The sequence below is a fragment of the Astatotilapia calliptera genome, chromosome 18 (genome assembly GCF_900246225.1).
Source record: "Astatotilapia calliptera chromosome 18, fAstCal1.2, whole genome shotgun sequence".
Lineage (NCBI taxonomy): Eukaryota > Metazoa > Chordata > Actinopteri > Cichliformes > Cichlidae > Astatotilapia > Astatotilapia calliptera.
Genome location: NC_039319.1, coordinates 23,735,574 through 23,750,070, shown reverse-complemented (window position 1 = coordinate 23,750,070; position 14,497 = coordinate 23,735,574). Strand labels below are relative to the sequence as shown.

Sequence of the window (14,497 nt, the reverse complement as noted above, 5' to 3'; positions counted from 1 at the left end):
TGCCAGCACTGCTCAGGTTTGCAAAGCTGCATCTGAACAAACCACAAAGCTTTGCACCAACGTCCACTGATGGAGAAGACCATGCACCATGTTTGGAGAAAACCAATCACAGCATATCAGCACAAACACCTCATACCAACTGTCAAGCACGGTGGTGGGGGAGTAATAATTTTGGCTTGTTATCCAGCAACATGACCTGGGCACCCAGCAGTTATTGAGTTGATGATGAACTCTGTATACCAAAGTATTCTAGAGTCAAATGTGAGGCCATCTGTCTGATAGCTAAAGCTTGCCCCAAATTGTGTCATGAAAGAGTGCAATGATCCCAAGCACAGCAGCAAATCTACAACAGGATGGCAGAAAAAGAAAGGAATCAAAGTGTTGCAATGGTCCAGTCAAAGTCCAGACATCAACCTGATTGAAACACTGTGGTGGGACCTTAAGACCTTTTTGTTAAACAAATAACAACAAATATGCAACACATTGTTGTTCATCTGACATTATCTTTAAAGAATTTCAGAAGGTGTGGACCAGGTGAGTTTTTAATTGGTGTCATTAGAACTCAAAGGGGTACTTTCTGTTTCGCTGCGCCTGTTGTAAAAGAAGAAGTACAGCAGGTAGATGCTGGGTGTGACTTGTGCAAGCATGCCTTCAAACGTGAGTGGTATTTTCATGTGTGCAAATGGTGAGATGCCCCGTGGGTTTTGTGCACCATGGTAACAAAGCCAAAAGTTGTTTTACATAATGTGTTTATCTTGAAGCTAATGAGACCGAATGAATGTTCTGGATGCTCTCGTTTAGAGGTATGTGTGGTGTCCTGTATCTGCAAGGGCTGGCTGGTTTATTCAAGCAAGGGGGAAGTTGAAGTGTCACTAACATCTGTATTTCAAATCAACACACAGTTGTCTTTTGAATATAGCCGTTGACGCTGTTTCCCAACTCACAGTATCTGATTTCCTATGATACCTCTGCATTATAGGATTTTAAAGGCAGACACATTTCCCTGCTCTTGTTTTTCCTAGTCACACCGATCTCAAGCCAAACCTAAAGTCACGCATTCTGGTGCTACTTCTAAGAAGCCACTGCATGCTGAACTTTGTCCCTCCCTACATGAAAGCTTTATAATCTGCGCTGTGCAGTCCACGGTCGTGTTGGCACAGCACTGTAAAGGCAGACTTTCTTCCTGAATCAAGCCTCTCTTCTCAGAAAGCTTCTCTCCGCCTGAGAAGTATTCATGCTGGACACTCCCCCAGCACCACTCCTCCTCCCCTTTCTCCTCCTCCGTCTCGTCACCTACAGCACATCAAAACCAGAGAGTGTCCATAATCGCCTCACTGCCGCATCTACGACCTCCATCGACTCGTCTGCGCATCTCTCTCTCTTTCCTGTGTGATTCATCCTTCAAACAAACTGTGAGTTTCCCCCTTTTTTTCCTCTCCCCCCCCACCCCAGTCTACGTGGGTGCACACGCTGTGGCATTTCTGCACTTTTAATTCTTGCATAATTTCTTTAGATCAAAGGTGAACAGCTCGCGATCTTAGCTGATAATCGCTGACTTTTCGCTCTCATGTAGCCAGGCAGGATTGGGACGTTTAAAGCGAGTGAAATTCCAGATGTGGAAAGTTTCCAGCTGTTGTTGTTTTTTCCCCCTCTTCTTTTTCTTCCTCTTCCTGAGTCACAGCAGCCAGCGAAAGGGGCGAAAAGGAAGGAGAGAACGCGTTAGAGTTCGTGATATTCGATATTCTTTCATATTGCTGCTGATCGTTATCGTTCGATTGAAATATAATTGAAATGGAAGCTTTAATTGGAACATAGACAGTGGTTGTTAAGAAGTTATGCAATAGACAAAAAAGAGGAAGAAGCAGTACAGACTTCATTCTTAACACAAATGCACTTTTTAAAAAATGTAAATATATCAGAGGTCTGCAGCAGACAAGCACAGCTGGTGGAAGATGCTCTTCCCAGCATATGACCCCCACCCCACCACACAGAGATGCAACATTGTGCTCATTACTGTGTTACATTAGCGTTAATATCAGTGCATCTGTTTTCAATTCATGCACTTTATGGGGTCTGGAGGTTTTGTCCGTGATGCAGCACTTATTGATCAGCCTCTTACAGGAAGTCCACTCAATTTCTTTCCTTCTTCACTGAAAGCTGAGCTGCAGGCTGCTCGTTTAAGACACAGCACTGCAAACATCGCAGTAACAATAAGTGGTGATCATGATGCTGATTCCTTGGATTGTGTTTGTTTGGTATGATTTAAACTCTCAGTAACATTAAATATTTCAGCCTGCGTGATGAGCACTGTGGTTATCAGATGAAGGGGATGTAAATTAAATGCAGGTTTATGGTTTTACAGCAGTGGAAGTGGACGTGGTCAGAGCTGCGTAGTTAGAGAAGTCTTAGTCTGAGAGTACAGCTATAATCCTGCAGCCACACTTGTAATCAGGCTCTTCTGTAATCTGGACAAACTAGCAATCTGTACCGTATAATCTCTCAATTTCTTTGGAGCAAACGTTCAACCTTATCACAATATTCATTTATTTAAGAAGAACCTCCTGTGAGTTCCTGGACTCAGTGCTTCAGCTTTCTCACTGTGTTTTGTAGCAGTCCAGACGTTATGTGATGTTATAGAGTCACTCCAGTATCAGCCATAAAAAATATGATAGGAGTTTATGAAGTAAGCAATACAGGTCACGCAGCACTGTCAGCCTGGAATGTGGTATTGTTTATTTTAGTGGAGATATGATTTTCTGATTAAATGTGTGCTGATAATGGTACAAAGTTCCTGCATCAGTCATTTCTGAAAAAACGTAACTTTTTCTCAGACTCTGGTGTCACAATATGCTGCATATATTATGACTTTTTAGAAACAACAAAGGGTTTCTCAGATCATTTAGGGTTTTTTTCAATGAGTTTGTGCAAAATAAATAAATAAAATATGATACTAAGCAGAGAGTCATTGATGTACGGTTCATGGCTAATATGATTATTGAAAGTTGGTTGACAGACGTCGAGCAGCAGTGCGTGATATAGTTAAAGAACCTGTCTTTCTAGTTCAGTGTTTACAGTGAGTGTCCAAATATGGAAGTGGCTTAGAGGAGAGATAGAATGTACATTTATAAACTGCCGTGGTTAGCCTCCCTACCACCACCCCCTTCCTCCATTGGTGTTAAGACACAATCTAGCGTTTGTTGTTCAGGAAGCACATCATAAATTTGGTTGCACAAAATAACTTTTGCATTGTGTTCGTGAGCGCTCTCAGCAGCGTCTGCTGTTTCTGTCATTCTCAGAATGCTTTCTGTGGCTTTCCAGGAGTTCAACTGCAGCCACATTTTGCATGGCAAAAACATTAAAATTATTTTCTGTGTCTCTACCTGGCTTCCTTTAACTTCAAGACTATTTACTTCCTCTTTTTCTTTTTTTCTTTTTTAATCTTCATCGTGTCTCAGAGCATCATGGTTAGCCATAAGGAGTTTGAAACTGCAGGGAAGAAGCCAGGGCTGCAGGTGTGGCGTATCGAGAGCATGGACCTCAAGCCGGTTCCCAAAGCCCTGCACGGCTCCTTTTACACCGGAGATGCCTACCTGCTGCTCTTCACCACCTCAGCCCCATCATACAACATTCACATGTGGTTGGGTAAGACATGGATGCTGCAAACTGCAGTATTGCACTTTACTGAGGCTTCTGCTTAGTTTTGTTTGATTGCACCAAAGCAAATCTGTTTTCATTCCAGTTTCATGATAAAGTATGATGTTTGGCATTTTCCTCGGCTACAAACTTAAGTGATATATTCAGAGTTTTAAAAAGTCACTTCCTCTAGAGCTGCTGCGTTTCCCTGCAATTTGTAGTACTTAAACTCACAAACAGACAGGTGTAGCTTTGGGTTTAATGAGAGCAGATACCCTTGCTTCATCGTGAGCTTGCACCACAATAGCCTGGTTTTGGAAACTGCTTTGGGTTTTTAGATCTTAGACCTGAAACATCCTCCCTTGTGTGAGGAGCTTAAAGTAACAGGAGTTTGTGAAATTCCTCTTGCCTGCACAGTTCCCTTTTTGTGGCTTAGAATTAAATTATGAGTGAACAGAACGCTCAGTGATGTGCAACTTTAACCACCCTGAACAATGCAGCGAAGGAAAAGCCTATACTCCACCCCAAACGTTTTCTTTTTTCCTTTTGGTTGCATAACAAAAACAGACACATAAAACAAACTGCTGGATGACTCACATCTGGAATGCCCCTGCAGATCATTAGAGACGAGTACTAGTTTTTTGCAGGTTTGCGTAGTTCCCTGCCAGTCTGCATCCAATGCCATCCAACCATCTGCAACACATTACAGTCTTTATAACACTGGGACACAATTAATCCTTCCGTCTGGGATCAATGTTAGTCAGATAAAACTTGTGGAATAGTTTTATCCATGTTGTGTGCCATCTGACAGTAATAACAGGATACAGAGAGGCTCTGCTGCTCATGTGGTTTATGCAATTATAACCATGACTCCAGTCCTGACTCAGAGGGCGCATAAGGTTACTGCTTGCACTAAAGCGCTGCAGATTTCTCTGTAAGAAGCTTGAGTTTTGAGCGTGAATACGAAGCAGTTGCAGGACTGTTTCTAGAACTAGCCGGTTACAAACGTCTATTTTCTGCAGGGGATGAGTGTTCACAGGATGAGAGTGGAGCGACAGCGATCTTTGCCTCACAGCTGGATGACTTCCTGGGTGGTGGCCCGGTGCAGTACAGGGAGGTGCAGAACTACGAGTCCAACACTTTCCTGGGTTACTTCAAGTCAGGCATCAAGTACCAGGTGAGCTTTATGGAAGTTGGGATCTTCATGCAAACTACAGGCGACTCTGACAATCTGTGACTGAACAAAGCAATAAAAAAGATTTTTGCCAACCAGTCATAAGATACACATTTTGCTCTAACAACTGACAAATGACGAAAACTGGGGTGAGGTGGGTTGCCAAGGGGGGTCACTGACTGGTCACCGCCAGCCACCGCCAGAAAAATTGAGCAACCACTCGTCAGCTCGGTGGGGAATACACATTTTTCCCCCAAGACCGGTGGTTTTAAGGGGCTGTGACTGGAGCATTATTTGGCTTCCCCTGTATTATTTATTATTATGTCGCACGTGCAAAATGGCAGACAAGTTAACGTCACACCAGGTTTCATTTTGACATGTCTCTGAAGAAACTTTGATAAGAAAAACAAGCATTATTTTGACCTGAAAATCATGCAAAGCTACACTAGCAGAGTCCAAAAAGTGAAGCTGGTAATGAGCAAGTAAATGACAGGTTCCAGTCAGCTATTAAAAGGCTATTGATAGGAGAAGAGGAACCGCTGGTTTAAATTAGTAACTAAATAAGGGACATTTCTGTAAGGATTTCTTTTTTTCTGCTCCCAGTCCGCTATTAAATAACAGAACCATAAAAATATATAAATCCTGTAAACAGTGAGAGGTGTGATGACTAATGTTTTAAACATCGAACAGTGATCTGCTGCAGAACTCTGTTTGACTGAAACATGTCTGCAGTGTTAATGATTACCAGCATCCTGTGAACTTTGCTGTTGAGATGAGCTGATGATTCTGAAGTTCAAAGAAATCATAGCATTCCCCCTTTTTTCTATATCTCTCTGATGGTGTGTCTGATGGACTGATTGATTATAACCTAGGCAACCAGCCTCTGCAAATAAGGATACTGAGAAACACAAGCTAAACCACTTTTAACAGCCATCTGTTTCTCATAACCCCAACCCCCCTTTGTGGCTTTAGTTAAATGTAATTAGCCCGAATGCTTGCTTACTACTCTTTGGAGAGTTCTGCTCTGCATATGTTGCAGAGTCCAAGCACACTGGCTGTGTTTGGGACACAGCGAAGCTGAAACAGAACCAAACCTCACATTCTCGACAGAGCTTTGGTAACTTCACTTTCAGTAAACTATTCTGACAATAAACAGAGCATGCGTTGTTGCCACGGAAAAAATTGCTACCATTTGACCAATAACAGGATGAATGTGGTTTTCATTTGGTGGTCAAAGTAGCCACGCCCCCCGAGAGTCTAACAACACTCTAGTCATCTGACCTCAGCAGCAGAGGATGAGTCACTGACTCTTCTGGGTGGTTTTTTTTCAAAGTCTAATTTAAGCAAGTTTCCTTTGTTGTTGTTTTCACCCATATTTCAGTAAAAACCACTTTAGTCAAATTCCATTGGCGGTAAAGCTCTGGATACACAACAAACACAGCAGAGGAGGCATCAGTGGTGGCAGGCATTACACCGAGTAAGGTCAGAAAGAGCATACAAATGAGAAACTGGGGTGAGGAAGGTTGTAAAGTAGCTTGCAGAAGGATCATGTTGAGGAAAATCACATTATGAGATTTTTAAAAGTCTACAAAACACAAACATTTAATTCAACTTCTATTTCAGTTCATTTTTTGTGAGGTTATAAACTGACAAGGATCATCATGTTGTTCTTCTCCAGCAGAGGGTATTTCTGTTCATTTGCATGTTTTCTAAATACTTGCTTTGTTTATTGGCTCTACCAAGGACGGCACATTACGTGATAATCCCACCCGCCAGGTACAACGGCGTGTTGCACACAACAATCTTCATTTTATCCTCAGTCATCATGTTAGTTTCTTTTCCGCCCATTGTCTTTGTTAACTCTGAGTGATGGGATGTGGTTATGCCATTAACTGACAGCATGTCTTAAGGAACCAGTTGTTCCTTAAGATTTTACAGTCCTGTGTTAAACTCATTTCACCGTCAGCTGACTCCACACGTCCTCCCCTTGAACATTTGTGACTTACCTGGTCATTTGGCCCGTGTGTAGTAGTTGTAACTAAAACTGCAGCTCAGGTGTAAAGATAGCTCATCTTCTCTTAAATCAGCTCATCCCCCGCATTGCTTAGATTTGAAAGAATATTCACAGGATAAAACTTAATGCGAATCATCATTGGATTTCACAGAAAGGAGGTGTGGCCTCAGGTTTCAAACATGTAGTGACCAACGGCGTGGATGTAAAACGCCTGCTGCACGTTAAGGGTCGCAGGGTCATCAGAGCAACTGAGGTGAATATGTCCTGGGACAGCTTCAACAAAGGAGACTGCTTCATCATTGACCTGGGAAAGGTGAGCTGTTCTTTTTTTATTTGTGTGTGTGTTTGCTACTGTATGTACAGAGTGCAGTTTAACCTCTACAGTTTCTGTGAAATAGTTAAGGCTTTCACATCTTTAAACCTCCTTTCCCGGGTTCTCCCCTCCTGCAGGACATCTATCAGTGGTGCGGCAGTGAGTGTAACCGTTTTGAGCGGCTGAAGGCCTCCGAGGTCACCATCGACATCAGAGATAATGAGAGGAACGGCAGAGCCAAAGTGCATATGGTGGAGGAGGGGGACGAGCCGGCTCCCATCATAGAGGTCAGACACGCACATTCCTCACTCGTCTCCCTCTTCTAGCAAATGTCACCACACTTTAACCTCAGAGGTGATCACTTGAGAGCAGGAGCTTTAAGTGCAATTAATGCATTCGACAGACTTAGTCAGTGTGGGAACGACGGGGCACAATGCTGCCCTTTGTAAGTGCTGCTCATACGCCAGCTCTGTGCCAGGGCAGCTTAGTAAACACTTCCTTTACAACAAGATGCCTAATGAGATAGAGAGAGTTAGGGGAGGGCTGGTTTAACGAGCATACTTTCAATTTATAGAGATTTTTTTTTTATCTGAATAAAGCTGTGTTTATATTTGCACTAAAAAGCATTTAATCAGTGCTAATGATGATAAACCTTTAGTGATTAATGCCCTTGATTGTTGTTTAGGTTCTAGGACCAAAAACCTCCATCGCCCCCAGTACTCCGGATGACGACAAGGTGGAGACTTCCAACAGGAAGAAGGCTGCCCTCTACATGGTGAGAAGCACAAGTGACAGTCAAATAAATGTGAACACCCTGGCTTTGATACAAGGGTGGAAAGATTTCATAGCAAAAAAGAAATCAGTACCTGATGGGGCCTCTTTCCTTTTCTTTTAGATCTCAGATGCATCTGGCTCTATGAAGGTGTCGTCTGTGGCTGCATCCAGTCCCTTCAAACAGGCCATGCTGTCTCCGGAGGAGTGCTACATCCTGGACAACGGGGTGGACAAGACCATCTTTGTGTGGAAAGGTGCAGCAAAACATTTTTGTGATAACACTTCTAACATTGTGCTTTTTTCTTCTTCTTTTTGCACAAATTCTAACAAAGAAATGATTGGAAAGCGTGTGTTTACACCTTTTTGGTCTCTCTGATTAAGGCTACACATGTGAAAGAGGTATATTTAAATGCTGCTGGTTTTATTTTTGGCACTGCTGAACAATAACAGGAAATCTACAGCAGTAATTTTGTGTTTTATGACTGCACTGCAATTAGCGTCTTTACGTAAATATCCGCAGATATTTCTCACTCTGAATAACATAAAGGTGAATTACACCGCCTTTGTTTTATCTGATTCCAACAGGCCCTAAGGCCACTGTGTCGGAGCGTAAAGCAGCCATGGCTGCAGGTCAGAAGTTCATCACTGATAAGGGATACAACAAAAATACAACGGTAAAGCCAACATGTACTTAGTAACTTAGACAAAAAAAAACAACAATTGTAAATCCCACAGTGCAGCTAACCGTAAAGCCAAATCTCTGTTTGACTTGCAGATCCAAGTACTTCCTGCAGGTGGCGAAACGTCTCTCTTTAAGCAGTTCTTTTCCGACTGGAGGGATAAGGATGAGACCACAGGTCCCAGTAAGGCCTACACTATTGGCCGCATAGCCAAAGTGGAGCAGGTTCCCTTTGATGCCTCCACCCTACACACAAACAAAGCCATGGCAGCGCAGCACGGCATGGTGGACGATGGCAAGGGCAAAGTCCAGGTAGGAGGGTGTTAAAAAGTGAAACAATAGCACAGGTAAACACAGCTGTAAAGTTTTGGGTTTTTTTAAAGATTGGGTCTGGTGTTCTAGATCTGGCGTGTCGAGAATGGTGCAAATGTGCCCGTGGATCCCTCCTCTTATGGTCACTTCTATGGGGGCGACTGTTACCTCATCCTCTACAGCTACAGACAGGGATCACGGGAGCAGCACATCATATACACATGGTGGGTAAAACAGTAAAACATGTATAAAGCGTATAATCTCTTTAAATTAGTATGAAGTAAAAGCTGTGGCAGAGTGTGCCACACCCTGTCTAAGATCTCTCTCTCTATCTCACACACTCACACACACAAACGCACGAGTTAATGACGTGTTTCAGACTGTGTTGGTGCTACTGTGTCAGGCAGGGGCTGAAGTGCACACAAGACGAACTGGCCGCTTCGGCGTTCCTCACAGTGAAGCTGGATGACTCAATGGGAGGAGCCCCAGTTCAGGTTAGAACCTGACCCACTACACACCTCAACATCACATGCACTAAAGAAGTGTGTGTAATCACAGAAAGACCCTGTAATGTAATGTATGACTTAGAAATGTTAAAGAAACAATCTAAATAATGTGAGCAGTTATTGTATTAGCGTAATTTTTCTCCCTAAATGACTGACATGAACAGATAAAGGTGATATGAGATCCTTCATTGAGTAAGAGCTTATGGCTCTCAAACTAACCTTAATACATATAACGTTTACCTTTCTTTGAATCTACTCATCACACTTCCCACATAACTAGTACGCACCATTTTTAACTTATGGGCTGTGTAACAACGACTAAAACAAAAATTTTCTGCCTCTCTTCCGATACTTCAAATTTATTAACTATTACAGAGGATTTAGTGTAGCTGATGAAAACTAATTGCCTCATAACGATCCCATAAGAAAGAAAAAAACACCCCCCAGGATAACCAGCAGAGGGCAGTGTTTCTATAATTTTTATTTTGATCCGATCCAACCTGCAGCACGTTTTAATAGATAAGTTGCCATAACTACAAGAATTGCATTAAAACGTGGCAAAACCTTGACCCTCAGTTAGTGCTGGTTATACATCAAACTCTCAGCCATACTGGAGACATTAAGACATTTCTGAGATGTTTTCAGCTGATTTTCTCACACAACCATGCCAACACAGCTGATATCATTGAGTATTTTCTTTAAAAATAAACTAAAGTATTTAAAATATTAGATAATAATCACGCTATATTGCTATTTAGTTAATAATTTTCAAAATTTTCCAGTTGTGTTGCATTTATATAAAAATCACTTAGCTGAAACTCAATTTAATTACAGTGAATATCAAGTGAGCATTGATCTATTTCAGTCTTGTTATTCCTGCACATAGTGATACGGAACCTTAGATTACCACTTCACTTTGGTGTTGGTAACCCTAAGAACACAATCTGTAGCTAAACTGGAATAACTGGATTAGTCATTGCCTTTGCTGGTGAATTTTGTTAATACCCACAGGTGAGAGTGTCACAGGGTCAGGAGCCTCCCCACCTGATGAGCATCTTCAAGGACAAGCCAATGATCATCCACAGTGGAGGAACGTCACGCAAAGGTGGACAGACACAAGCCGCCAGCAGTCGCCTCTTCCACATCCGGCAGAGCTCCTCCAATGCTACCCGTGCGGTGGAGGTAAGCTGGTTTGCAACACACTGTATGTGTGTGTGTGTGTGTGTGTGTGTGTGTGTGTGTGTGTGTGTGTACAAGAGAGTTCTTATTTGCTCCTCTCACTTGTGTGGTTCCTCAGGTCCAAGCTACTGCCTCCAATCTGAACACCAACGATGTTTTTGTGTTGAAAACGCCAAGTGGCTTGTTTGTGTGGCGTGGCGTGGGCGCCAGCGATAAAGAGATGGAAGCAGCCAAGCATGTGGTGGCTTTCCTGGGTGGTAGTCCCAGCAATGTGTCAGAGGGCAAGGAGCCAGGTGAGTCCCCAACATAAAAGTCAGAACTTTCCTTGTTTATTGCTCAAAGAAACTAACTCTGCGCCTTTTCTTTTATTTATCTGAAGATAAAAAAGGAGGTATTTTATGGGAAATATTTAATCTCATTCTAATTCTTTTGATTTTGATTCACAATTGAGTGATAAAAGACTGTTTGGCTGTTTTTAAGTTACTTACAAAATGTAAAAGTGTATATAAGCTAAGAAATTACTTATGTAAAGCCATCAAATTCTACCTTTATTTGCCATTCGCATTGATGCCTGATGGCGTCAGTGATAGTGAACACTAACATTTCAGGTCTGATTATGATTACACTTAAAGAGCTGATGCATTTTATTAGTCAGGGGCCCAAAGAGGCTGTGATTCACTTCCTGTCCAAACAAATTAAGCATCAATTAAATGTTACGTGTAGCTAAAGTCGGTTGTGTATTCTTCTCTCACAGCTGACTTCTGGTCTGCTCTGGGAGGCAAAACGGATTACCAGACGTCAAAGAGTCTGCAGCGCGGGATCAGACCCCCACGTCTCTTTGGCTGCTCCAACAAAACAGGAAGACTCAGTGTAAGTCAGGGAGAAGAATGCAGCTCAAACTTCTTTTTTTTTTTAAGAGTCACATCTGGCTAAAGATCAGGCATTGTGACCATGTCCTAATATTGTGTTGGTCTCCCTTTTGCTCCCAAAAAAGCCCTGATCGGTCTAGGCTTGGATGTCAGTAGACCCCTGTGGTATCTGGCACCAAGATGTTAGCAACAGATACTTTAAGTTGTCTAAGTTGGGAAGTGGCACATCCATGAATCAGACTTGTTTGTCCAGCATATCCTACAGGATTAATATCTGGATAATTCGGAGTCAGCATCTCAAACTCGCTGTTGTGCTCCTCAAACCATTCCTGCTTTGTGGCAGGGTGCATTATCCTGCTGAAAGAGGCCACTGCCATCAGGGAGTACCGTTCACATGAAAGGATGCACATGGTCTGCAACAATGCTTAAGGATGTAATACGTGTCAAAGTAACATCCACATGGATGGCAGGACCCAAGATTTCCCAGTAGAGCATTGCCCAAACGTCACACTGCCTCCACAAGCTCGCCTTCTTCCCATAGTGTATCATGGTGCCAGGTGTTCCTGGTAAGTGATGCACACGCACGTGGCCATCCACATGAGGTAAAAGAAAACATGATTCATCAGACCAGATCACCTTCTCGCATTGCTCTGTGGTCGATTTCTGATGCTCACGAGTCCATTGTTGGTGCTTTAGGCAGTGGACAGTATTCAGCATGGACACCCTGATTAGTCTGTGGTTATGCAGCCCTGTGCACAACAAACTGTGATGCTCCTTGTATTCTGACACCTTTCTATCAGAACCAGCATGAACTTTTTGGGTAATTTGAGCTACATTAGCTTATCTGTTGGATTAGACCACTAGTGCATCAGTGAGCCTTGGCCACCAGTAACCCTGTCGATGGTTCACCACTGGTCCATCCTTGGATCACTTTTGATAGATACTGACCACTACAGACCAAGAACACCCCACAAGGGCCTCGTCACTCAGATCCTCACACCTGCCGATTTTTCCAGCTTCTAACTCTTCAGACAAAATGTTCAATTGCTCCCTAATATATGTGAAAAGCACGTAGACATCAGGACAACACAAAAAAGAACAAATAACAAACAGCAGACAGAAGTCGAAGAGACGGCCCGCCATGAACACTGGTGCCATCTTGGATGAGTGCCATATATCCCACCCACTAACAGCTGCCACAATGAAGAGATAATCAGTGTTACTCACTTCACCTGTCATTACTCTTAATGTTATGCCTGATCAGCGTATAGTGCTAATTTGGGAAGGACTGTGACATTTGAACGCACCTAAACCCTGCAGGCAGTCAGTCTGAGCTTCCTTTTGTCCCATCTCTCAGGTGGAAGAAGTTCCTGGAGACTTCACTCAATCAGATCTGGCCACTGATGATGTAATGCTCCTTGACACCTGGGATCAGGTGAGGTGATCTTTCTGGCATGTGTGAAATGTCACTTTCACAACTTTTGTAGGACATACTTTTAAAATTATGACTTTTTAAATCTCTCCTGTCTCTAGGTCTACATTTGGATTGGCAAAGATGCCAATGACGTGGAAAAGGAAGGCGCTCCCAAGATAGGTTTGTTACATTGCAACTGAAAAAAAGTTTAAGAAAAAGATGATTTCCAAAGCACACGCAAGATACTGTTTGACAGCATCTTGCATGTGAAACAGAATCAGAAAACTTATTGTGCTTAAGTATTTTAAGTTTCAAATCAAAAACCAAAAACTTTAAGATCAGAGGTAAACACCACCTCTCTTCACATTCTCATCCTCCATCTCTCCACCTGTCTCTTCCCCTCTCTTCCTTCTTGTTGTGCAGCAAAAGAATATGTGGACTCGGATCCCTCCGGTCGCAAAGGAATTCCCATCACCACCATCAAACAGGGAGCAGAGCCTCCAACTTTCACTGGCTGGTTCCAGGCTTGGGATCCCAAGATGTGGGACACAGATCCATTGGACCGAATCCGTGCCCGCTTCTGAACACAGAACTCCAGGCTCTCCGTCTATGTCTGACTCCTTACCTATCCTGCAGTCCCTAATGCTGTTTTTATTCATTTTAATTTCAATCCCCAAGTGCCAAAAACCAATGCTATCGTCGTTATCACCCTTAATAGCTGCCTCAGCAACAGTGCAGTGTACTGGGCTTCATAAACAGGAATGAATCACATCTGCATGCAAACGATGGCTTCTGCTAGCAGTTATGTTTAATTGATCAAAATGGTTGATTGATCATATCCAAAAGCCTTTACATGTTTAGCAAATACCCACTGAGGGCTCTAATAGGAATAAGAAAATACGAAAGCCATTTAGGCAGCTGGACAAATCCTCTGTTTCTGTTTTTTTTTACTGTTCTACTTGTGTGTTCAGAAGGAGCCATTCTCTCATGCTTTCCTTACAGTTTCTATATCAAAACAGCTTCCTTCTTTAGTACACATAAATGCATGGTGTTTTATGATTGATAATGGAAAGTTGTATACTTGCTATGAGTTGCACGGAGCTTTTTTTGGGGGGGGATCTGTGCTCATGAATTTAAGAGTCACACAATGGTAAATGGCCTGTATTTGTATAGTGCTATTCTAGTCCCTAAGGACCCCAAAGGGCTTTACACAATCAGTCACCCACCCATTCACACAATGGTATGTGTATGTCACATGTTAAAAATCTATTAAATGGGATTTTCACATAGATGACTTTTAAATAAAGCTCACAGTGTTTCAAACTTGTGGTTATTGAGCATTCTTGAGCCTTGAAAGCCAGTGCACTGCACCACCAGCGTATTTATTATTCTGCCTACAGAAATCGCAAGGTCTAACAGCCACATATCACTAAATGTCTCTGTTGGATGGGGAATAAAGAAAAATGGGATCTTGTTGCAACAGCAGTAGAAGTAGGAAGAAGAAATGAAAACACTGCTCACAGCTGCACTGTTCTTCAGGATGGCAACACACTTTAATAGAGGAAGTGGCCTTAGCACAATTTTTATTTTTTGCACTGCTGTGTATACTCACATTTGGGTACAGTCAATG

The 14,497-nt window shown here is 42.6% G+C and overlaps 1 protein-coding gene across 1 annotated transcript; it reads left to right on the top strand.

Moving 5' to 3' along the window:
- Positions 1-1,317: 1,317 nt before the first annotated feature.
- Positions 1,318-14,190, top strand: scinlb (scinderin like b). Its single transcript, XM_026149636.1, has 17 exons — positions 1,318-1,412; positions 3,456-3,642; positions 4,656-4,810; positions 6,973-7,134; positions 7,272-7,421; positions 7,820-7,909; positions 8,030-8,162; positions 8,494-8,582; positions 8,684-8,899; positions 8,990-9,123; positions 9,303-9,393; positions 10,417-10,587; positions 10,703-10,877; positions 11,339-11,454; positions 12,811-12,888; positions 12,987-13,047; positions 13,291-14,190. Exons 2-17 carry the CDS (start codon positions 3,462-3,464, stop codon positions 13,449-13,451), a joined length of 2,163 nt encoding a protein of 720 aa, XP_026005421.1. The 5' UTR covers positions 1,318-1,412; positions 3,456-3,461; the 3' UTR covers positions 13,452-14,190.
- Positions 14,191-14,497: the final 307 nt, after the last annotated feature.

Coding starts and splice junctions, on each gene's coding strand:
- scinlb (XM_026149636.1), top strand. CDS start 3,462: ATGGTTAGCCATAAGGAGTTTGAAACTGCAGGGAAGAAGCCAGGGCTG. Junction 10,588..10,702: donor ATGCTACCCGTGCGGTGGAG/GTAAGCTGGTTT, acceptor GTGGTTCCTCAG/GTCCAAGCTACTGCCTCCAA. Junction 12,889..12,986: donor TCCTTGACACCTGGGATCAG/GTGAGGTGATCT, acceptor TCCTGTCTCTAG/GTCTACATTTGGATTGGCAA.